The sequence below is a fragment of the Pygoscelis adeliae genome, unplaced genomic scaffold, assembly GCF_000699105.1.
Source record: "Pygoscelis adeliae isolate BGI_AS28 unplaced genomic scaffold, ASM69910v1 Scaffold4, whole genome shotgun sequence".
NCBI lineage: Eukaryota > Metazoa > Chordata > Aves > Sphenisciformes > Spheniscidae > Pygoscelis > Pygoscelis adeliae.
In genome coordinates this window covers 7,087,944-7,113,291 of record NW_008824986.1, presented here as the reverse complement: position 1 = coordinate 7,113,291, position 25,348 = coordinate 7,087,944, and the positions used below count along the sequence as shown (strand labels likewise).

The window sequence follows — 25,348 nt, the reverse complement described above, 5'->3', positions numbered from 1 at the left end:
GGGTGGGCGGTGGCCTGGAGGCCCACGGGCTGCGGTTGTGCCTGCTGCTGGCAGGTGGCCACGGGAGCCTTATCTGGCTGTGCTGGTGGGAGGAGGTGTAACCATGGCATCCCACTGGCATCCCTGAGGCACCCCCGGGGCATCCCAGCCGGCTCCCACCACGCTCTGTGCTGGACAGGTACAACCAGCCACCGCAGAAGTCTGCCACAAAGGTTTAGGTTCATTTTTATGGGCTCTGTTTCAAATTTGAAAAATGTGACCAAGTCACTGCTGCACAAACCACAGTTTCTTGACTTGGTCAGTTAAAATATGCATGACAGCAGTTCAACTTTTTGTCCTGACATTCACTTTAAATCAGCTAAAATAATATAAGTATCGCACCATCGTTAATAGACATTCAAAAAATCTCAAGTTGTACTTCACTGAATCTATATGTAAATAAACAAACACAGTATCAAACTCAAGCCCGCACTTTCTGAATTGTAATGAAAACTAACAAACACCATATACACACTCTGACTTACACGCACACACTTATAATGGGGAAAACGTTGGTCACTCTGAAGCACAAATACCTGGAAGGAACAAATCTTCTCATTAGAAGTTCTGCTGCTTAACTGTTATTAAAAGCAGGGAACAAAACTGTTTTAAAAAAAGTCTGGTCTGGGTAAAAGACTGCAAATATGAAAAATGCTCCATCACTGCGGAGTACTGTAATAAGATAATCCAACATACTCTGTGTACCACTGGTAAGACATCACCATTGATCTTGCCCAAACATGTAATGAAAAATACATAACCTCTGTAAGAAACTGCGGAGGGAGCTGCAGGGTGCCGGGAGCAGTTCGGTGTGTTACTGAGCCTGAACATCACAGTAATTATGTTCAGCAGAGTTAAATGTTCTCCCGATGAACAGGAGCACAGAACTGGTTGTTCAAACCCAGCCATTGACTTCAGTCACAGTTACACCCCATAGAAGTTTTGGCATTCTGAATTCAGTGACACCGACATGACAAATATTTTAATAATTTTCTGTTTATTTTAATGCACAAATGTTTTGGATCACAAAACAGCCTCGCAAGACAGACAGATGCTCTAATCCTCTGTTAGGCAATGATTAGGTATAGTTATGACTTCTTACTTTGTACCTTGGAGCTATGGGAACTTCTGTTCTCCCAGAAACACTGGCCCACCAGCCCCAAGCCTCTTCCGTAGAACACACCAAGAGGGACTTCTACAGGCACACTTCCAAACCAAGACTCCCATAAATACCACAGTTGTCCCAGAAGGAAGGGAAAAAGATCCTGGCATTTAGGTGAAGAGGATAGACTTAGCCGATTAATATAAATAGGTTATTGTTATCCTTTTATTAAATATTCGAATTACAGTCAGGACGCAGGTCCAATCCTGCCCAGAAGTAAATGCCTGCTTTGAAATGCCCCTTGCTGTGATTTCTTTCATTGGCAAGTAAGCACACTGCAGAATTTGAAACGCTTGGGGAATTAGTTGCAAATGATGGTAAACTTGAAACCAGTATCTTCTTTGGGATCTGCAATGCTACCTCATGCACACGGGACTGTCGAAGCCATTATTTGACAGAGATTATAACCAGGGGGTTTGGAAACGTGTGTTTTGTCTCTGCTGGTACGCTGCTGTGCTCACTGCTCCTCTGGCCATGCACACAGATGTTGATGGTGCTCATTAATCACTGAGTATCACCAGGTCTCATGTGCCATCACCCTAGGTTAGAAACTCTGGGGTCCCTCATGACACCGCTTCACTTTTCCATGACTAATATAATTTGACATTTAATTTAAAATTAATGTTGCTTTCCCCATGTAACATGTCACCTGTTCCTTTTTGGTATAATAACGGTTTCAGTTATCCACAGGGCATGCATGGTATTTTGTTTCAGTCACAGAGCACAAACTGGAAATGCAGATATTATTATGTTCATGTTTCCCCTTTAGAAAATTGTAATTTATGTATGAGTAAGGGCACAAGATGATGATATTAGTATTTTATTTTATTTCATAAGGTAGGTCAGGTTTGGTAACATTCCTGAAAATTTTTCTGCCATTAAAAATTATAGTCTAGCTACTTCTAAAAGGTGCTTGGTGATGTCACATCAACCATGGGTCCTGCAGAAGCAGAGAATCAACCTACGGGTGGGGAGTGGTTGAAGTAAATTCAGGATGTTGAATTTGTGTTGCATATCTAGTTTCAACCTATCAGAAAAATTTGTAAATTGTGACTGAAGCACCCTACAGGCATGCTCCATGCTCCATCATGAGCCATGGGGCAGACAAGATGTTGTCACCTCAGAATATGGGACAACTATCAGCATGAGTACTATGCCCCATTCCTCTGGTCCCAAGGACCAGATTTGGATGCCTTTTCTCGCACCCGGAGTACTCACTGGGTCACTAAACAGTCCTCTGGAAACCCAGAAATGTAAGGTTTCTCCAGAGATTAAAATATCACAAGTTTGGATCTGAGAGTGCTGCACTTCAGTGGAGGTACCAGCTGCCCATTCACCGCTCAGCAGACACTGCTGGAGAAGAGAGGGTGCTGTGAGATCCCTCTGTGGGTAGCACTGACTATGGCTCTTTTCTGTAAGAATGGATGAAACCATAACCTGCCTATGATACTGCTGGACTCAAATGGTTCCTCTGCACTACACCATAAAGCAGCAACTGTCAAGAAGAGAAATGATTGATGTAAATCACATATTTATGATGTTAAGATTAAGCAGGACATTGGACTGTGCTTACTGGTTTGCAAAATGGCACAATATAATAGTAACAAATAATGGCTGATGGATTGCCTTAGCCAAAGATCCCACAGATGTCAGCCACTGAGTATAACCTGATTATTTCATCCAGCATAAGAATGCATATGGGTAAAGGAGGTAAAAAATCCATTCAGGACAGAAAGTGAAGAAAGTTTTTATCTATTTAAAAATGACACGAGAGCTTTAGTTACCCAACATGTAGTAGTTACCTGAATGGGAATGTGGTCAGGAAACCTGGATCATGAGATACAACCTATTTTCACTGATACAACCTGAAATCAACACTAATCTTGCAAGACAGTAAGTCATCCACTGCCAATGAAATAACTGGGTGAGAAAGAGGATCTGGCCCTAAAAAGCAAGAACATTTCTCATGGATCTTGTATTTCCCCTTTGATCCATCCAAGCACCACCCAAGCTGGATCCTCGACACGTGTGAGATGCAGTGAGGCAGAGCCCAAGGAGAGTGGCCAAACAGAGCTATGCTCACAGCAGGCAAGCGGCCATGCACACCCAGAAAACCAGACAGAGAAACCATCGGTTGCCTTCTGCCAGACCTGGTCCCTGGCTGAGCCGGGGCTCTGCAGTACACTGCCCTTACCTCGCACATCCCAGGGAGCTGGCTCACACCGTGTTTGTGGCTGCCTCCCCACATTGTCCTTAAGTATATGATTAATGAGGAAAAGCTCCAGCAGAAGCTGGAACAGGAACCCAGCATTGCTACTTAACACCCAGGGTAGCATATTTTCCCTACGTACCAGACCCACTAATGCATGTTTGGCAAGGGAAACAGCACTGATAAATGGCTTCTAGCAGGTCTGATTGCATTTGCTTACCATGGTGATCCTGGCACTGGAGTGGATGCCACAGGCTTGTTGCCGTTCGATGTGCTGTCATCCTCATTTACTAGTTTAAAAGAATCCTTGAAAGACAGATAGAGATTAGTCAACAAATAAAGCCAATGCAGAAGACTGTTATTGTTATACAAATCACACTCTTCAACGTGAAGTGGATTACCCTTATTGCCATTATTCCACAAGTGGCCTTATGAACAACCAGCTACCTTGAGAATAGCCCAGATAAACGGGAAATAATAAAAATGCCGCCCCACTTACAGCAATACAAATGAAAAAACAGCAGATATGGTTTTGTCCATGCCAACAGCTCATTTGTGATAGCGAGTATAACTCTGTGTATTGCAATATCGAGGAGAGCCACCTTGTCAGAAACGAAGTGTGGGGAGTGATGCCCATCCTAACGAGGAACAGGGTCAGGCAGGAGGGTGTTCCCACTGCTGCCAGCCCCCGGGTCTGCGCACAAAGCAGCAGTGCATGCAGGGGAATGGTTGGGAAAGGGCCAGGGAAGGCATGTGGGTGGTACAGGTGGCAAGAAAGCACTTATACCAGTTCCAGCGCATGAGGCAGCATTTGGCCAAAGGGAACCACTTGCACGAGCGCAGCGGGAGCAGCTGAGCGAGGCTGGGGAGCACACACTGCTCCGCAGAGGTCAGCGCCCTTGCTGCCATCACTGTCTGCTCACTTCTGAGCAGTTTTTCTGGGACTCCCCAAAGACATAACAACACTGGCAAGAGCAATTCTCCCCAGCTTCAGCCAGCAGTAACCTACCCCGAGACCCCATGGCAGGGACCCAGCTGTACTCCTGTCCCCACTGAACCCTCCTGTGACAGAGCTGGGCCGCTCTGCCTAAGGCTGGTTGTACGGATGGAGCAACAGACAACACAGCAGGGTTGTATGGTACAGCTGATAAGTACAGGCAGTGTTTTACCAGCTGAAAAACAGCCATTTGTTGTAGTAGCTTATGGAAATGAACTCTGAGGGGGAGGTGTGGGAGGAAGGCAGTGATCTAGCTCAATGTGGTATCAAAACACAAGAAGCACATACTTAATTAAAAAGTAATAAAGCATATGTCCAGAGGTCTTCATCTTGAAAGTACTTTACAACTTAAAGCTCTAAAGAATGTGCCCAAGTACCAACACAGCTGCAAAAGTGGGGAACACCTGCAGCGCCTGGTACGCAGGGAAAGTTTGCTTGCAGAGAACCTAAAGACGGCAGTGTGATAGGAATGTGCCAAATGAAAATAAACTGAACAACAGCTCAGTCCACAGGTCCTCCTCCTCCAGGACAGCGCTCCTGATGCAAAAAGCACGTGTGCATGGAGCAGAAGCACAGGGGAACAGACACGCCTGCTCCAGGGCTGCAGGGTGGCTTCGAGCATCTTCTGCACTGCTGCTTTCTGAGCCTGAGATGCTCTTCCACACCCCCATACTCAGATAAAGGTTTCCCTCTTTTAGCTTTAGTCATTTGCATGAAGTCTGCATGAGCTGTGCAGAAAGCAAATATTTCCATTTATTTCATAGAAGCTGGAAGTATGATTCAGGTCCCTTTCCTTCATACAATAATCTAGGCTTTCTTATGAAAAGCTAATGAAGTTACACACATATAGTATTACCCACCTGTAAGTTGCACATACTATTTGCTATCCATTTATGTTCACCTGCCAATTTTATTTAAGGACCTTGCAATTATCTGTAAAGGAGGGATACAGTGCCCAGCATAGTTAAATTAGTAACACCAAAAAGGTGAGGGCCATGAAAAAATTCCTCCTTGCACCAGGGGCTGACGTTACGATAAGTGACACGAGGTCCAGCGAGTTGACCCTGCTCTGAGCAGGGCCTGACCCAGCTCCACAGGTCCCTGCCACCAGTGAGCTTGAGAAAATCAGACACTCTGTTTCTGCACTTCAACTTCTAAGTACATGATTTTTTTCCCGGGCTGTGTCACACCTCCACATGCATGCACACACAACCCATCGACTCGCTTCTCCTCCAGCACGGGGAGAAAACCAGCCACAAGCATCCCTCCTCTGATACTCTGACACTACAGTGACAGAGCTCCTATAAAGCACAAAGATAAATTAAACAGATAGCTCTGTAAAATCAACTGTAGGAAACAATCCCGTATCACCAGCACAGCTCCAGCCAGAGGACAGTCCTTTATACTGACTCTGATTTGTGCAGTTCAATAGTTTAAAGAGGTTTTTAAAAGAAGAAGAAAGTCCATCGCAGACCTTATTGCCATTGCTATCCATGGGGGCACTCTTCCTCTCCGTGTGTAAAATCAAGGTCGGTGGGCAGGAGGATCTACTCGATTCTTTGCCATTATCTGTGAGGGGAAAGGATTTCTTTTTAATGTACAACAAATACATTCCCAACAAGCCAAAACTGGCAAAGAAAAACCAAACCACTCCCTGTGGCTCCAAGTCTCCTTGCCTCACCTCCTCCTCCTCACTCAGTCCTTTATTCACATGCCTATGTGTGTGCTGAGGACCATATCACCTTTCTAAATACCACGCTGTATTTTAATGGGACATATTCATATACTTTAGAGTGAGCCTTTTATCGCACTGAGCTTTTTGTCCTGCTTTCCCTGAACCCAAAACTTTTTTCCACAAGCGCATCCCCTACTCCCTGGGGGCACAGCCACCCCCCGGAGCAGCAGCCTCCCCCCGAGGGGCTCAGGACCGGCCAGCCCCCTCTCCTCCCAGCCAGGAGATACTGGGGTGCTCTGGGTTAACCTCCGTAGGAGCCGCCGATGAGTGTTTAATTGCATTTCCACTGGAAGCAGTTGTAAGAACATGTTCCTCTCCTTTACAAACAGCTGTCTCCATCCTGACATGCTAAACACTAGAAAGTGTTTCTACTGGCTACAAAATGCGTACGTCTCGGTAACAAAGAGTCCATAAGGGAGAGTAAGGAAAGGCAAAAATGGCAGCAGGCACAAGAGACAGGCCTAACAATGAGTAAAAAGTAGTTTTCACAGTAAGAAATATTAAAAAATACAATTTTTTTAAATTTTTTTTTTTTTTTAATCGTCTTGTCCTTCCACTACTCTTAAAACACTTATTTGGGGGTTTGAGCAAAGGTACTCTCTAGTCACGTGGCCCATCCCACCTGTGGCAGGGAGGACAAGGTATATTCTTTGTAAGTTAAGCAGTCCCAGGGAAAGCGTACGCAGCCCCTTCCCAATCGTTCTTCCCAACTACAGCCATCGCCCTTGCTCAGGCGGAACAGAGCAGTGACAGCAATGGCTCCGGTGGGGAGCACGTACAGCTGGTGACATGCAGCCACCCAGGCTCCATTACCTGGTGTGTTCCTCCTAGAAAGAAAGTCTACAAACCCTGATCACAGCCCCATGCCACAGCACTTGGATTTCTACCTTAAAGCCTGCAAAATTTTAGGCAGAGTTCAACAACAAAAAATGATGACGTTTCAACTCATTTATGATAAAAACTCCATAAGCACTATAATCAAGCATTCCTGTGCATACGCGTCTGACGAGTTCCAGCACAGCAGTAAAATTACCAAAGGAGGCTCAAACCGATTGGGAATGGGGACCACAATGATCCATCCCTGCCAGCACGCCTGAGTGCCACGACTCTGCACCCACAGCCCCCTGCCCCAGCTTTGCAGGGAGGCACCCACCCTAAACCCAGCCACCGCGCACGGCTGTCGCGGGCACCCTGGAGAGCTCCAGTGCAAGGACACACTGCAAATATAGGGTAATATTACCAGTATTAAGAGAGCTATAACAAGGACAAGCCACGACATACCTCACCCCTTATCCATCTCAAGAGTTACGGAGCACCTTCTGTCTGCCAAACGGACTAAAACCGTGGTAGAGTAGCTTCAAGAAACTATTTGCAAGCACTGCTTTTCTAGGACTGCATATTATATAGCAGATTCACATGTTAAAATACCATTCAAATAATTTTAAAATTACTCAGACTACACAATAGGCATACATGTAACAGGAACTACACCGAGGAAAAGGCTGGAGGCGCAGCCATTTGACTCTGCTTCACCGTGGAATATATCACAATAATAAAAATTTAAATATATGTCATTTTTCTCAGAAGATGACTTACTCAATTTGTATGGGTAGTGAAAAAGAAGATTTACAAACCATATCAATTAATTTCCATATTAAAGGAGCTAGGAGTAGGGAGCAGCTAATACATATCAAAAGGGTCTCTAAATTTATCTTTCTTCACAAGACATCAGTTAACAGGGAATCAAAGCGTTACCGGGCACGTTTGTCTTTGAGTGCAATAAAGTCACACACGGCTTCAGCCTGCCTGCGAGCACCCACCTCTGCCTTCCCCTGCTGGGCTTCTGGAAAGGTGAAGGAAATCCCAGCAGAGTCCTCAGGAAGGCCAGGGCCATCGGAGGGACAACGCAGGGACCCTGCTGGGATCAGCCCCGCGAGCAGCAGTGCCACACGCGAGCACCTGGAAAGGCAGGAGGCGGCTGCTGGTGCTGGCAAACGGTGGCACTAGCCATGCTAAAGCCCCGTGTGAGGAAAGCAAACACAGAGAAAGGACACCAGAGGACCAAGGATGCCTCTCTCAGTCACTGCTCTGTGAGATCTGGAGGCACAATTAATGCACCTCACTTAAATTAAACTCTGCTAATATATTCTCCAGCTCTAAAACATGGCAGAAGAAAGACAATGTGCAGTTTCTTAACTGTTTCACAGAGGTATTACATTATCTTGCCCTGTGTTTTCCCATCGCTCCAACTCTCCCACTGCTCTTCCTCTGGGATATCCTTGGTGGCTTGTTCTCTGCTCCCATGCCATGCTACGAGTCAGCCCTTGGGCACTGCCCTGCGTGGCACAGGAGGCACAATGTGTCCTGTACAGCCTCCCTCCTTTCTGACAAGGTTTTTAAACCAAAATACTAGCGTGGCTTCTGGATGTATGTTTGTAGAGGATGAAAGGAACCTTGAGACATTGCCCTCTGCAGCAAATGTTCCTTTGCAAGTCATTGATTTTGCAGCAATTTAAAGGCAGCCGGAACAGCCCAGGTTTGGGATGGCTTTTGCAGGTGCACAGCTGGCTCTGACCACGTTCTGCAGAAACACACAGCTGGCTCTGGCCACGTTTTGCAGGCATACAGCTGGCATTGGGCTCATCAGGGCACCATGGCCGACCATGTGCTGGGAGCCTTTGAAGGCAACGCTGCTGAGTGGCGCGGTACGTCTCAGCATTTCCAGCTCTCGACTCTTCTGCCCTTGCCATGAAATAGTCCCTGAAGCAACAACTCTGGAAGGCCAATTAGCTGCTGATGAAACAGCCACAAACAAATTGCTGTTTGGATTCTGTCACTCGAACACGGAGCAGCTTGGGACAAGCAACATGCTTGGGAACCTATGCTTAATGGACCTAGGATTTATTTTTCTTTTTAATAGGGAAATCACATCAACCCCTCTTCCAGCTCTGCTTCTTTCTCTTTTTAACTATTTCTCTAATCCCAGAAAAAAAGCTTTTTATTATTATTAGAATTATCACGTTGGTTTAAGAAGTAGCCGAGGTCTTTCATTCATGTATATGCATATGCACACATGCATGAGGAACAAGAAAACATTTACCTAGCTGATGTCAACTTTTAAGTAATCATTACGAGCATTAATACAAATACATAAGTGTCAATTGGCAGATTTAAACAAACTGTTGCACAAGTGAAATTTGGCAGAGGAGTTTCCCGCAGCTGATGCTGAAGAAGTGAAACAGGAGAGAGAGCCTAAACCACAGTCGCACAGCTCCAGGAGCTCCGGTTTGATGCAAGGGAAGGTATGACATCGGCATAATTGCTTTTCTCACAGCTGCTCTTACCCTGCTCTTTAATAACTGAAGATTGGCTTGAAGTACGGGGCACGGACATACTGGTGCGGACCAAGATGGGAGGCTCTTGTGCACAGGCAGCCGTTCTCACTCCTGTTTGAACCTTACACGTCTTCGGCATGGAGACACTCTGCGCTGCCAACACCCAAGGCAACCTCTCTTTTTTTCCTCCTTTGAAAAGCTCCCTCACAGCATCCGAACAGGAAAGCTGAAGCCCCAGGGAGGGACTCGGGTGCTGTAGCTTTTGCTCGAAATACAGCATCACTGGCGCAGCACATGTAGGTGAACTTCTGCAGCACGCAGTTCATTAGGCATTCACACGTGAAATATACTTCCACAAAATTTTGGACAGTCAGCACATATAAAATAAGATGGAAATAAAGAAATTAAAATAAAACAACAAAAGAAAGTCCTGAAAGTCACTGTGCATGTCAGGAGTAATTTATTTTTATATCTATAGTTGAACATTGTGACCGTTCTCCCGAAGTATAATGTCAAGAGAAAAATAATTCAAGCTTGTGTTTCCCGCCTCGAGCTCAGAAGTCCCCAGCTGACCTCGGGGCAGGAAGCGCTCCCTGGGCTCAGGCTCACTGTGCTAACGAGGGATTCCGAGCTCCCGAAAAGCAAGGCGGTGGAGCTGTAACGGCGGAGGTGGGAGGAGGGCTGCGGGGAGCCCGTGCCGCTGACCCACTCTGCTTTCCAAGGAGGATATCAGGCAGACCACCGTTAGGACTTCTTAGATCATTAAAGATTTCTTCTCCTCTGCACACACTGGAAAAGGACAGCCAGCAGCAAGACACATGTTTACCCTCTATTGGCAGCTGGCACACGTCTTTGCTCCGGTTTACTCTTTTCTCATTAATCAACCTTTTTTTCCCCCCTCTTCAACTTAAGTGCATAAAATAAACTGCAGCAAGACAATTAAGCCACCACGACATATTTCCAACATAATCACGCAGCTTTTTTTGCCCCTAAACTTAGCAGCATAATTACCAACGATGTGTTCCTGCACTTGCTGTAACACTGCCGAAGGATGCGCTGGAGACAGGAGGATAAAGATATCTGATTAAAGAGACTTCTCTAAGGCCCCACGGCAGGTAGAGAGACATGAATAATTCACAGTGTGAAAAGTAAAGGTGAACAGCAAAACTATCTTGGGTATATCACAGAGAATGTAGGTGTATGATCATAAACATGTTATTAAAAGCAGAATTGAAGAAGAGGGAAGAAGAGGGAAGAAGAGGGAAGAAGAGGGAAGAAGAGGGAAGAAGAGGGAAGAAGAGGGAAGAAGAGGGAAGAAGAGGGAAGAAGAGGGAAGAAGAGGGAAGAAGAGGGAAGAAGAGGGAAGAAGAGGGAAGAAGAGGGAAGAAGAGGGAAGAAGAGGGAAGAAGAGGGAAGAAGAGGGAAGAAGAGGGAAGAAGAGGGAAGAAGAGGGAAGAAGAGGGAAGAAGAGGGAAGAAGAGGGAAGAAGAGGGAAGAAGAGGGAAGAAGAGGGAAGAAGAGGGAAGAAGAGGGAAGAAGAGGGAAGAAGAGGGAAGAAGAGGGAAGAAGAGGGAAGAAGAGGGAAGAAGAGGGAAGAAGAGGGAAGAAGAGGGAAGAAGAGGGAAGAAGAGGGAAGAAGAGGGAAGAAGAGGGAAGAAGAGGGAAGAAGAGGGAAGAAGAGGGAAGAAGAGGGAAGAAGAGGGAAGAAGAGGGAAGAAGAGGGAAGAAGAGGGAAGAAGAGGGAAGAAGAGGGAAGAAGAGGGAAGAAGAGGGAAGAAGAGGGAAGAAGAGGGAAGAAGAGGGAAGAAGAGGGAAGAAGAGGGAAGAAGAGGGAAGAAGAGGGAAGAAGAGGGAAGAAGAGGGAAGAAGAGGGAAGAAGAGGGAAGAAGAGGGAAGAAGAGGGAAGAAGAGGGAAGAAGAGGGAAGAAGAGGGAAGAAGAGGGAAGAAGAGGGAAGAAGAGGGAAGAAGAGGGAAGAAGAGGGAAGAAGAGGGAAGAAGAGGGAAGAAGAGGGAAGAAGAGGGAAGAAGAGGGAAGAAGAGGGAAGAAGAGGGAAGAAGAGGGAAGATAAGGGAAGAAGAGGGAAGAAGAGGGAAGAAGAGGGAAGAAGAGGGAAGAAGAGGGAAGAAGAGGGAAGAAGAGGGAAGAAGAGGGAAGAAGAGGGAAGAAAGATTGATTGACTCCAGAAGCAGCTATGGAGAAGAGAGAGTAAAAATTTGTTTTGCAAAGGTATTTAGAGGCCAAACCTCCATTAACCTCAAAGGAAGTTTAAAATTTTGATTCTAAATGTTTCAGAGAATTGGATTTACTTCAAGTGCACCCATCTAAATACTCAGCTTTTATTATCCCACCACTATCTCTGTAGATCAGTTCTGTCTCTCCTCACAACCTTATTGCTTTTTTTTTTTGAGATTAGCCTAAAAAACATATCTGACTGACTCACAATTCCTCCTCTGTTGCTTCTGGCTCGAGCTAAGTGTGGGATTTCAGTGCCGGCTATGTCAGCTTGGTCCATTCCCTGCTCCCACAGGCAGGGATCCCACCTTCAGCCCATCATCACTGCTTCAGGGAAACAGATCCTGCTATTGCCTGCACACTGTATTTCACCCTTTAATTCGTGTCTATTTTCTGCTTTGACCAGTTTCTCTGTGCCCTGCCAAACACTGTCTCCCCTCTTAGAATAAGTCTCCTTGAGCAGCGCTTTTTTCCTTCTGTAGCAATCTCTTCCCACTCACCCCTTTATTTTTCTGGACATTTGTAACGGGAACAGTAGAATAACAAGGACAAATTCTTTGTCTACTGTACATTACCATGGGCTACATGCCTGGTGTAGAGTTCAAGGACAAACTCATTTAATTGTTTGACTTTTCAGGCACAGAGCCAACACTGCCCAATAGATGTTTTTTGCCACTACCCTGAAAATAGTTTCTTTGTTAAAGAAGGAGAAGGTGAAAAACCCCTACTGGCATATTCCCTCAGACACCATGCAGGGTGGGCAGCGTACCATCCCTACCTCCCAGACTGCCTCAGTGCATTCATTTCCCATAGAGCTGTACAGGCAGGAGCATCGCTACGAGCATTGCTACCAGCGTTGCTGCCCACAGAGCAGCATCAGCTCCCACCAACACCAGGCACAGCACAGGGCCCCCCGTTCATTCGCCTCCTCCCTCCCTGAGCACGAGGCAGCTGCTGTTGCATGCTCATTACCAGGGTATTTCTATCCTCTGTACCATTTCTCAGCCTCTCTCTCCAGCTGTTTCTGCACCTCTGAGAGCTGGCCCAGGCTAAGCCGGGCTCTGAATCAAAGACCTTCGCTGACTCTTGCCGACCTTCCTTCCTGTGCTCTTTACATGTGATTCTTTTTAAATATCAAGATCTCGGCTCTGATCTTCAAGGCACTTAATGATCTGAGCTCTGAATATCTATAAAATCATGCAGAGCTCTGTGAGGGTGGTAGTTATAGTTCCACCTCTCTTGTACCTACAGTAATGCAAAAAAATCGGATTTGTACTTGAGACTGGACTTTTCCAGCTTCCAATACAAAAATAAATGCTACTAGAAGCCAGGACCATTGCAAAGTTTACTCCTTCTGCTCCAGAAATACAGAAAATTTTATTAATTTAAAAGTCTTCAGAGAAAGAGGAGTTTACTGTTGTCATGAGCAAAATCCAAATGTGCCAAGCCTTGCTGAACACCCAATTTTCTCTTTAGAAACCAAGTCAAAGAAAGGCTTATCTGTATTGCAAAACGAAAGCATGCCTGTAATGCCATATAAAATCTGTATGCTGGCTTAATACTGCCACTGTAGGTATTGGCAGCAAAACATGGTGGCACAGGCCTCTATATGTATGTTAAAGCACTCTACATACTAGATACAAGATTCATGGCTTAACGTGTTGGTATTCTAGTTGTCTGCCCTTCTAGTCCTCCCTCAGAAATGACTACCCCTGTGTTTCAGTGCTCCTGGGCTGGAGACACTCAATGAATACATTTTTCAAGGTCCAGAGCATTTAAATTAAAAAAACAAAACAAAACAAAACAAAAACAAACTTGGAGGATGGTATCTTCTTATAACATCTCTCCACCCTAACTGTCCACCTGGCTAACGCTGGTGACTCAGAGCAGGCTGGCGTGCTTGAATTTGCCACCCAGGCACTAAGAGGTCCCAGCACCAGGTCCTGCTCTGCAGTGGCCAGGAGGCAGCTCAGCCCTGGCCCCCCACCACCCGCTGACTCTGGGTCCTGGTCAACCACGGGACTTTGTCAAGTTCCCAGCATCTCCTAACAGCTTCCTAAAGTGCATGTTTGCTTTTCTGTGGCACTTTGAGACCAATGTGTGAAAACACCTTTATTACTGTCATTTGCTCTTAATTATGATTCCTACTTTGTTTTTGCCACTGGAGATAACGGCAGTTTGTAGCAACCTACAGAAAGGAGTGTGATCTCCTCAAAAACATTAAAGAAAAATCCATACTATACTTGAGTGAAACTATCATTTTTCTCTTAAATGTAGTTGGCAGCAAATCAAAGATGACAAACAGAGCTTCGAAAATGAAGGTGTTCTGTATGTTCAAGACAAAGCTGGAAACAACAATATAACATTCATCGTGTTTACATTACTTGTATGCATATAAAAATGTAATGATTGCTCGTCCAAAGTGATGGCCTCCCAACAGTATAGCCACTTGATTTAGGCAACCTATCGACCAAATGTCACGCTGGCCTCATTGTCAGAAGTCATCTAGTCATCAAAAGGCTTTATAGAGTTAAATAGTCATTCAGCATGATGGATAAAATCAGGAGTGTTTGTGTTTTCAAGTCTGCCAGTAAGAAGATTATGACATATATTTGATATGAAATACATTAGAGAGCACAATTTCAGTTTTCAACAAGCAACAAGCTGTAGATCAGCATGACCCTTGCACAAATCTTCGTCTTTCTGTCCCTGCATTCTTTGAACAGTTTTAGTATTTCCTCCGTCTCACTTACTTCTGACAAGAAAGCAAGGCAATACAATTCTTGGTGACTTTAAGGAGTATGCAGGTCTTCAAGCACAACTAATTGTCCAGGTGATAAAAGAAGCAGGTGTTTACCAAAAGCAAACCAAACCAGACAAGAAACTTGTCTGATTTGAAAACTGAAGTATGTCAAGAGAAACGTGTATGAACTTTCCCTCAGTTTTAAGGTGTCTGCGTCATAAAATTTTCAGCAATTTCCAGACAGAGCTGGAATACTCAGCAACATAAATTCAATCAGAGGATCTTATTGAAGACAGGTACAGCAGCAGGCAGACCTGCTTCAAAGGGAGCCTCCAGCTCCACTTACGGATTTGCCTAGCACAGCTGACCACAAAGTACTTTATGAAACTTTTATCTTAGCCATGGGTAGAGCTGGTGAGCCTGAGGTACCCACGAAGGAAACGGCTTAGCTGGACAAGTGAGAGCTTCTATACCAAAAATCTGTACATGAACAAACACAGTACAAGTACATTCATTTTTAGTACACAACCCTTCAACACCTCCACAACCCTATTAATCCCTAGGTGTGAAGGACCAGATAAATCACGCCTGAACTGATACCTAGTAATTCCTGATCAACACCATTTTTTTCCATGAAACATGGCTGGGAAGGTGCGTTAAGGACCCCATGGTGCTGCACAGCCGGTGAGGGCTGGCTGGCTGGCTGTGTGCACCCAGGTCAGGCAGCGGAACAACCGGTCCAGCCCCATCACAGCATCTCACTTCCATTAACAGAGCTCCTGACTTCACAACGACAGTACTGTAAGAGGAATTTCACATTATTAGGAAAGACGTTCACAATTTCCTATGAAAATCTGATCGCTTTTTGATCGTGATTCGCAACGCGTATATGTGAATCTAAATAAAGCCACAAGACTTCCTCCAGCCTTTGGGAACAGCATTGCCCCTCATCTCACGACAACACACACATTTACATGACAGTGAATAAACCAGTTCTATCACACAGTACAGCATAAAGCATCCTCGGAGGCTTCAGCCAACGAGCCTTCATGGAGCAACTATCCAAAAGATAACCTCATTATCACTGTGATGCTTGTGAATACCACTGGCATGGGAAATTAAAAGCCCAAGGATGTTTCAGAAAGTTGCCTTTTGTATCATCAAATGCAAAGCTACTGCCAATTGCCAGACCGAGTAAACAGGACCTGAAATACTCTGAATACGCTCGTAATTAGCTAAAGCAAATGTCATAAAATTTGAGCCAATTTTTTAAGGGTCCCCCACTTCTATGCAGTACGGAAAGCATGGCTTGGTTGGAAGTATGCAAATATACAAGATATGCTTCAGTAATATAATCAGTATAAACATAAACACACCTGTTAATGTCTGATCCACCAAATTGGTTGCCATGAACGTCACCGCCGGTGCAGACACAGCAGTTACCCGGGTGACTTGTGTCGGCATCAAAGGACCCACATGAGCATCCATTCTGGAGGCAGAACCTGCATTCAAACCATAAGGAAACCTTTTTTTTTTCCAGTAAACAAAAATGTCTTTAAAATAATCACCTTTTTTTCAGCCTTATTTCACAGAATGCTCTTTTAACGTCCTGCTAAACATTTCTCTCTTACCCATTTGCATGGTTAAAACAATAGGTTTTGTGTTTAGTTGAATTACTGGTCTAGTCTGGCCATGACGTCCATTGATTCTCAGCAAACAAGCATCGGTGGAAATTTTAAATTAATAAAAATGTGAGCCTCAAAATAAGAATTTGCAAGGATAAATTAATGCTTTCAGAACAGATTACAGCAAGATCAGTTTTCTTATTTGAGACTAAATAACACACCTCTAGTTTCTACTGTTACTCATCACAAACTCTTTGTGTCCCACTCCATCCATGGGAAATTATTTTGCCGATAATTTAAAACAGCAGCTTTATCCAAGGGAATCACAATCTGCTCAGACAATTCACAAAGCGGAAAATCACTAAATTGCTCATATACGTTATTCATGATAAAGTAGTAATCCAGGTTTGCTGCTAAAACTATGCTAATTAAACCAGGGTACTTAATCCTTGAGAATTCGTGGCTATTGCTGAATTTGAGGTCAAACCTTGAACATTAGTTTTCCGTTAACTGTGCGCGAAACCTTTTTTCAGAAACTGAAAGACCCATACCACATCATCTCATTTCAGACGTAAATTCAGGCGTCCCATCAGCAGTCTCCATATCCTGTTTACAAGCCACCATTTCAAAACTGACCTGGCAGTAGGAACGTATCCCTAGTTTAAGGCAGACTCTGGGAATAACATCTTATTTCCCAAGCACGATCCGAGCTGCAGAATTTACTGTCCTTTCGTTTCACCACCTATTCTTGTGCTATCAAACAGTTCTCATCCCAACTCCTCTGTATTTCGCAGTCACAGGGATCGTTTCTGGAACCTTCACTCTGTTAGAAAAAACTCACTCGCACGCTATAAACCTCTTCATTGATTTTTGTTTCTCAGATTCCAGGTGCCAAAGCATATTATTAAACGTAACTCCCACCAACATGGGGACACTGGTTGCTTTTTTGAATGCAACTATAACAACATTTTATCATTAAAAAGGTCACTTTTTCTTCCTGAAGAGTGGAGTCTTGGGTATTGCCTGGGCTAGCAATAACATAAGAGGGTACTTCCTAATTGCTTTGAGATGTGGACCAGCAGAGCTGTCCCAGCCGGGGCAGAGGTACCTTCCCCTTCTGCAGCCAGAGATGTACAATGCATCCCGCCTACAGGCACTTGAAAAGGCACAATGAATTCAAAAGTGGGGGTATTTTAGCAACAATAATAACGATGGTGCTAATTATGCTAATGAAGCATGCATTTTGCTGTCAGGCAGACATATATTCTATTGAATATAATCTGAATTACCTGTATGAGTAAGAATATGCACCATGAAATTCACGGTGATTTTTCCTCTTCTCTCCTCCCCACCTCGTCTCCCACCCCAATGACCAGGAAAGAACAGTGGAAGCCAGAAACTCTCCAAGAAAAGATTAACATGAGTATTTTGTAGTAGATTGTTCAAATGAAGAAGAAAGTAGAAACTGGGACTACGGAAAGCCTAAAGAAAATCCAGTTTACACCATTCAGAGACTGCCCGGCAGCATGTCCATGAACCCACCATCTGTTTCTGACTTCACCCTGAATCCTTAAGCCCAGAGGTTTCTGTAATGTACAAAGGTCTCTGGTGAAAACTGAAGATAACAGTGCCATTTTAAAGGGCTTCCTGGTGGTCCAAGCAATGTTAAACATCTGCTTTTGCCCAATGGGAAGCAAGAAGTCCACAATTACTACTGAAACAGGGAAAGCCCATGTCTTCTACCTGGACCTGGTGACACTTTCTACGGAAATACAATTCCAGTGACTGCGGGGCTATTTTCTTTCCTAGCCAGCATGTTTTCAAAGCTCTCATTTTAATGCATTTTCTCATATCACCAATCACGTGTTCCTGAAGCAGACTGGAATTCAGGCTATCACTGGACTTTGTGGGATTCACCCTCATAACAGGTGAAGAAGAATTTAAAACATAGTACATAATTTTAATCAAATTCCAATTTTTTAATAATCTTTTACAACAACAGAAATGGATATAAAATAATACATCTTATGAAAGAAAACATTTTATAAAATTATAAAGTCATATTCCTATAAAGGGTTAACATGGCTAAAGAACCACTCAGGGAAAAGTAAAGCTTTGCCAAAAAATAATCTTAGGAAAAAGCAGGAGATTCAGGAAGCTTTAGGAGTTGGGGCCAGAACACCAAGTTCTCTGAATGTTCAATAATGCATTTGCATGACACCAACTTGCTATTAGCTAGGGTGTCTTTACAGACATTACTTGGTAAAGGATGATTTATTAATTCTAAATGCAAATGAAACACCTCAGAAAACCATGACCCACATCCAGCAAGGAAAAAAGAATTAAGTTTCCAAATATGCTGAATGGAACAACCGGGAGGACAATTGCAATTTTTCCATATGAACAAGTGGAAGAGGATGATTAGCCCCAATCATGCCAGTGGAACCCCCCATTAACCTCCTCTTCACCTCCTCCCCTCAGAGGACCTCCACACCCTCATGACTCAGAGCAACGTATAAACACAGCATCCCCTCTTTTCAGGAGCTGGCAGCATTATGCAGCGCAACCCCTGAACTTTGGGCTTCACGGACGCAGGATCAAGCCTCAAGAGAACTGAAAAGTCACCTTAGATGAGTATTTTGCAAACAAACACCATTCGCACCATACACCCAGGAACATTTTCATGTGCACATATATCCATATGCACAGGAATAACCACCGGCCCCACCGCTATTGTACATCAGTATATCACATCCCTACATTTTTATTTTGGTGCCCTCCTCCTAAGAGGTTTGAAAATCATAAAAACGTAAGAAGCACATTTAATATTTTTATGGGCTTCTTCCCACACTTCAGCCCCCACCTGCACCTGCAGTACAGCCCTCCTAGGACAAGGATTAATTAGGAAGCCACCATCATGCCAGCCAGCTAGTGGAAGGGGAAGAAAAGAGGGAACGAGAGGGCAGTGCCAACATCTCCCAGGCCCAGCAGAGGTTCGTACAGGATAGACAACGGAGAAGACCACATGTCTCAAGGCACATGTAAAAATACATACACAAATCACAGATTTTCTTAAGCAACAACTCAGGTGTACATGTACATGCATGGTGCCCTGTCTGAACTGTTGAGAGCCCTTCATGTTCTTGTGGCTGTCTAGAACAAAGCGAAACAGGTACCAAGAGATGTTCCTAGATCATTAACATCAACAGAGCAGGGGGAGGAGAGGGGAGAGAGCAACAACACCTCTGTGGTCCACTAACTGTCCCAACAAAGCAGCTCTGTGCCATTCGCCTGCTGGTCTCCTCCCTGGGACAGCAGCACGGGCTACCTGGGGGGCACAGGTAGCAAGCAGCTGCAAGAACACCACCAGAAAAGGAAATATTTTTATTATTTCTCCCTTTCTTTTTTGCCATTAAGTCAGGATAAGAGAAATTCCTGCAAGACATGATCAGTAGCATGATAAAGAAATTACCCTGCAATGCACTGTGATAAATTTAATCCCTATTTGCTTCGATGAAATAATGATAAATAAAGCATTTATGGAAGAGGAACAGGTCAGTGTGATGTTTGTTGTGCTACCTACAGCACAATAATGTAACTGGAGGCACTTGTAACTTGGCCATCTCTGACAAGCCAGTGACCCATCTTCCAGCTTGAGATGATGTTTGGACCTGACGCAACGACAGTTTCTTTTTTCTGCTTCTGTCAAAGCCCCTGGCAAAACTATTAATTTTGATGATCACTCTGGATATAAAGAAAAGCTGAGGAACCATCAATTCCAGCACTGAAGTCTAAGGTGCCTCTAATTATATGGAGCAATCCATGCAACAGCAGACTCACAACAGCCCCTCCAGTTTTACGGAGATGCCCAGCAGGACACAACACATGACCAGACTGAAAATCCAGTTTCCATACCCCTGGAGACCATTTCTTAAGCTAGGATTTCCATCTGTAACTTAGATGTACATTACTACACAATTAATTCCATGAGTGATATTTTATAAAGCAAGAGTTGTTTGGGTTTTTTTGGCTTTTCAAATTAATTTTAATGACAACAAAAAGGACACTTTCATCCTATCACTTCCAGAGTCATCAGAGACAGATTAAAATGGTATTTCATCATCTGGTCTCTTCTGATGCTGGTGAGGTATGTGCACATGAATGCCTTCCTGTCTACAACCATATACTCGGAAAAGGCTATGCAGCTATTCTGAATTTATCCAAAATGACCACCTTTGAAGATAACAGCAAATCAAAAAATACTGGAGATGAGCATGGCCGGGAATCTCTGGCTTGTCTTTTTCCACCTTCAAATTTGCAAAGGGGGAAAGGTTCACGCCTACAGGTGTGAACCTGTGCCACCAAACAGGCTCAGCCCAGGTCCCCTCCTGCTGCTGAACATCTCCCCGGGGGGACAGGCTTGTCTCAGGCAGCCCCACACTTTCTGGACAAGCTTTGAGAAACAATGAGCTGATCCAAAACCTGGCCCCGAGCATGGCCAGGCATCACAGCTCACACCACCACCATTTACTGGGGGCTGCGTTACCGTGCAGGGAAGAAAATCACACACGGCTCCAAAAAACGCCACCGATCCCATCCCACCACTGCTTCCCATGCTTGCAGGAGCCTGCTGTGCTAGGACTCCAGCCACACAGTGTATGAACCATACATGGGCTACACATGAAGACACTTGAAGGTTCACCCCCAAATACTGAGGGTTAAAGGGACACCACATAGACGTAAGCATCCATTAAGGTATGCACATGAATTTCAGTACACAAGCAATTCTCTACACTCAAAATGGGAATAATTTTCATAATATGCTTAATTATCTCCCCATAGTTATGACATATACCACTTGAGATAAGCTCTCCTCATTTTGTTACCACAGTGTATGCTGCATGTTGAAGCGTGACTTTCCATTACATAATTTCAACTGCTTCTTTATGTTGATTTATTATCACATCTAGGAACAATAAAATTATCAGTGCATCTTTTGATGTGATGGAAGCAATTAGATCACAGCTTCCATCCATACTGGAGTCAAGCATATACTTATATATACACATATATATATATTATTTCATACATGCAGATCGAGTTCAACTGCTTAGTTTAATTATATCTGACGCTCACCAAATAAGCGTGAATGATTTAAGGCAATCATAACCTTTAAGGAATAAATATTTATGCTTTCTAGTTCTTCGTGCTCATAAAAAGCAGTCTTTGCAATAGATGGATCTGGAATACAAATAAACTCTATGGATTGAGTTTAATGTCATAATGCAATATAAGCTTTCGGTATGAACTGAACATAACCTGGGCTGGACTAATACCTAAACATGAACCATAAAGAACCTAACACCCACCCACCCACCGTGCATTTCACGATTAAGTTTAGGCAAATTTTACTACAAAACAATACTGAGGAAGGGGGAGGATAAAAGTGATCTTTTCTATGAAGTTTCTGATTACTGTTAGAGTCAAGGAGCCCTGACTAGCAAATTGTGCATTTTGAGAACATCTGTCCATTTTTAAGATTATTTCAGTGCAGATGCATTTTACTGTCGCTTACAAACACAAGTGACCTACATCTCAATTTAACTGCAAGGAGGACATTACAAGGACAAAGGAGGACAACAGCAGATGAGTGGAAGGTTCAGAAATCTGAAGATCCCCTGCAAGTGATACACCGCCCTGATTTGCATCCCTGATGAGCAGATGCTGATTTGCATTCCTGATGATGGAACCCAGAGCAGAGAGCTGGGGTGCCTGAGGCTCTGCTGCTGGGGCTCCCCTGCCCCTGTGCATGGGTGTCTGGGGGCTCCAGGTACCTGCCTCCAGCTTGCTGGTCCCCACAGCCACACTGCCAAGCACACCTCAGGAGCGGCTGCATGCCACCGGGAGCAGAGCAGGACCACACCGGGCACAGCTCCTGAATTGGAGTCGCTCCTCCGGCTCAGCAAACCTTCCTGCAGCAAAACCCTTCTCAACGCGAGTGGAGGGCACAGCCGGTGAACAGCCCAGAGCCAGGGCTCAGCTCCCCGCCTGCCCCAGCTTCAGAGCAGGATCAGCTTCAACCCCCAGGAATGTTTTCTCCCCTCTCTGCTCCTGGGCAAGGGTAGCTCAGGGAGGCCAAGTCCCACAGCCGCTCTGGCTGAACTGGGAATGGTTACAGCCGCGCTGGCCGAACTAGGAATGGTTATAATGGTCAACCCTGTCACCCGGCATGTCTGAACTGGCATTTTTACACTGTTGCTTAAGCATCTGAAGAAGAGAATGGGAAATTCCCCACCACATAACCGACCGACTGTGCGTCACCTCCAGCAGAAACCACCACCCGCAGGCATGCACCAGGAGTCAAATGAAATTAGATAGTAGATTTTTCCTGGACCAGACAACTAACTTTTCCACCTTTGTTATTTCTAGCAAACAGTATTTAAAGGCTCTTTCTTTTTTTACCCCATACCGTACAGACAGCTCACTGTTGCTAGCTCCCTCCTCTACTCGCTCATGGCCAAAACAGACCTCAGGAGAGGGAGCAGATACATTACTGACGCTTGTGACCCCGTTGAAAGGGATAGGACAGATTTTCAGGGCAAAACTGTTCTTTATAAATGTTTACTCTGTGCCTCAGCAGACCCATCGGCTCTCATCACTCCATTACACAGCGCATGGATGTTAACGACCCGCACTAACAGGAGTCATGCTGCCCACGGCAAAATAACGTGACTGGTCCTGGGCCGCTCCGTAGCTGGCTACAGCAGTGGAGGTTTCTTGCTCTTGCTGTTAAGTTGTAATTCTTACCTTTTCCAATTAAACCATGGCACTTCCAACATTATCTTAAAGCTAAGTTAGCAAGGGTTTAAGCCTAATTTTCCTTAGTGTGATTCAAGAAGCCTTTAACAGTACTGCACCCAAAAGAACAGGGGCCACATAATTTATTTTAACGTATCATATTGAAAATATGACCATGAATAGCATGGTCCTAATCTTACCCCCAGTGAAGTCAGCACAAGTCTCTCTGTTGAGCTTTATGGGCACTGAATCATGCTCCTGAAACCAAAGCTTTTCTTCCTGCAACACATTTGCGTCTTGCAAAGTTACTCTTTATGCCATGGGACAAAAGATCTTAATGCATTATTGAACAGCATAGTTTGTCATTCATATTTATCTTAGCTAAATATATCTCAGAACTTGTTTTTATTAATGGCTTTATAAGACTGCCTCATGAACGGCATCAACTGTAAGAGCACAATGTGCCCAGGTGACAGCAGTGGCACTGGGCACATCGCACGCAGAGCCAATACAGCGAGGTGCTTAGTCTATGTGGGACTCAATCAGGATAACGTTTGTAAGAATTTCTAAAATTCAACTACATGATCGAAATACTTGTTTGGTGAGAAATCCACAATGAAATAGGAAATTGTGTTTCCTGCAGAGAAGGAGTGGAGGGATGGAGGGCCATCGCCATGCTGAGGGCAGGGCGCTGCGGGGTGGCACTGCCCACCCGGTACTGCTCTCCGTGTGCCCGAGGTGCTTACAAAGGTCTGCGGCTGCTCTGAAACGACCAGCTCCCCTGACGCTGGGCTTTACAGACCCAGCTGCAGGGCAGGTGATGCTCTGCTCGCTGCGATGCTGTGCACCGAAGACAGTTACTCCTACACTCGCCTACGTGGAAGCTGTGTGGCCACAGCAAAGCAGCACCTCGGCTGCAGAGTTCCCCCTGACCCACCGTTATGTATGGCCGCGGCAAGGCTTCACCTTCGGCACAAATGAGCATGGAAATACTGGATGCAAGGGTTGGACCAGGGCAGGGGACTCCCCGCATGGAAACAACCACGTTTGTTCACCTCCCCAGAGAAGTGCGACCGCTGGTTGCTCCCAGCCAATTCAACCAAACCACAGCCACGGCCGCCTGTGCTCCACATAGACACCAGCCCCCACAGCTGGTGCAGAACAGGATGCTCCAGCGCCCAGCAATGGCCCAGCATGCACCGCCATCCTGTTCAGCAGTAAAAAAAAGGCTGAGGTTCTCATTTCAAAAACGGAATGTTTTTCATATACCTAAAACATCCCTATTCCATTCATCTTTTTCATCTTTTCTCATCTTTTATGACGTACTTCATATTTGCCTGTAGTTACATATTTGCTTCAAAAATACGAAAACCACATTTAACTGAAGCACTCTTTCTGTACCATTGGGATTAGATGGTTGAAGAGGAATATAAACCAGAGGCATTTTTGAGAATATTAATCCTGTTTCACCTGAAATAATCCAGCCAGGAATAGTTTTTAAAAAACTCACTAACTCAAACTTTGCCTATCCATCTACTGGTTTGCACACCTTATCAGTTACAAGAAATAACATATAAAACTGAACCATCACCCTTCTTCATAAGCACAATCTCTCCCATGCCCTTGGTAAGAACATCCACCGGTTCATCCCCAGTGAAGGGTACCCAGGACAAGCAAGCCAGGCCACCATCACCACACACTCACACATGCAAAGACAGGGGAATACTTTCATTAACACTATATACAAAAATGGTTGGGGTCATAATTGATCAAGATACCTACTGAGCATTAGGAATTACAAGTCATCTAAGTGATTTCAATACCATGTAACTTCCATTCCAGCAGAGCAACCCCAGCAGGTTCCCACAGACCAGGACCCACCCGCCATGGGTGCTGTTCAGGCACACCAAAACCCGCCAAAATCTCTATCGGCCCTATTTCCCTTAGCTGGCATACCTCTAGAAGATTGTTTCCCAGCAAAAAACTACAAAAAAAGAATTACTCCTCCTGTTATTTTTCGCTAGTAACCATCTGTCTGTATATGCTTGTCAAATTCTGACCCACCATTAAGAGAAAAGAAAGAAAATAAAGGATATTTATTTTGACGAGGACGAAATGACAGCAAACATGCCCTCAATAAATCACACCGAATAAGAGAAATACAAACTAATTATTCAAAGCGGGAAGGAGTTGCCTGGGAGAAGGAGAAGCTGTGTAAATCTGGTCCCGCAGCCCCCTCTCCCAGGCAGAACTGAAGCACTCTGTTGGGAAGTTGCTGCTGCAGTGATCCATTTCCATCAATCCACCTACTCCAAGCGCAGGTGATACCTCCAGAGAGAAAGCACTGCTCCAAAATGGCACCTTCTGGACTGTCACCACAACAGGGAGAGAAAACACCTCTCCAGCACGGTACCCCAATGCCCGCCCACTGTGTAGGAAGAAAAATGGGGAGGAGGTGGTGAGACACTGAT

General features: G+C 44.8%; 1 protein-coding gene across 1 annotated transcript in view; it reads right to left on the bottom strand.

Annotated features, from left to right (window-relative positions):
* Nucleotides 1–25,348, bottom strand: part of TCERG1L (transcription elongation regulator 1-like) — a 188,312-nt gene that overhangs the window by 22,836 nt on the left and 140,128 nt on the right. The window contains exons 6-8 of the mRNA XM_009326008.1: nt 15,831–15,956; nt 5,882–5,976; nt 3,631–3,716 (exon numbers count right to left, since the gene is read on the bottom strand). Coding sequence (XP_009324283.1) covers nt 3,631–3,716; nt 5,882–5,976; nt 15,831–15,956 — 307 coding nt within the window. The remainder of the gene's footprint in view (nt 1–3,630; nt 3,717–5,881; nt 5,977–15,830; nt 15,957–25,348) is intronic.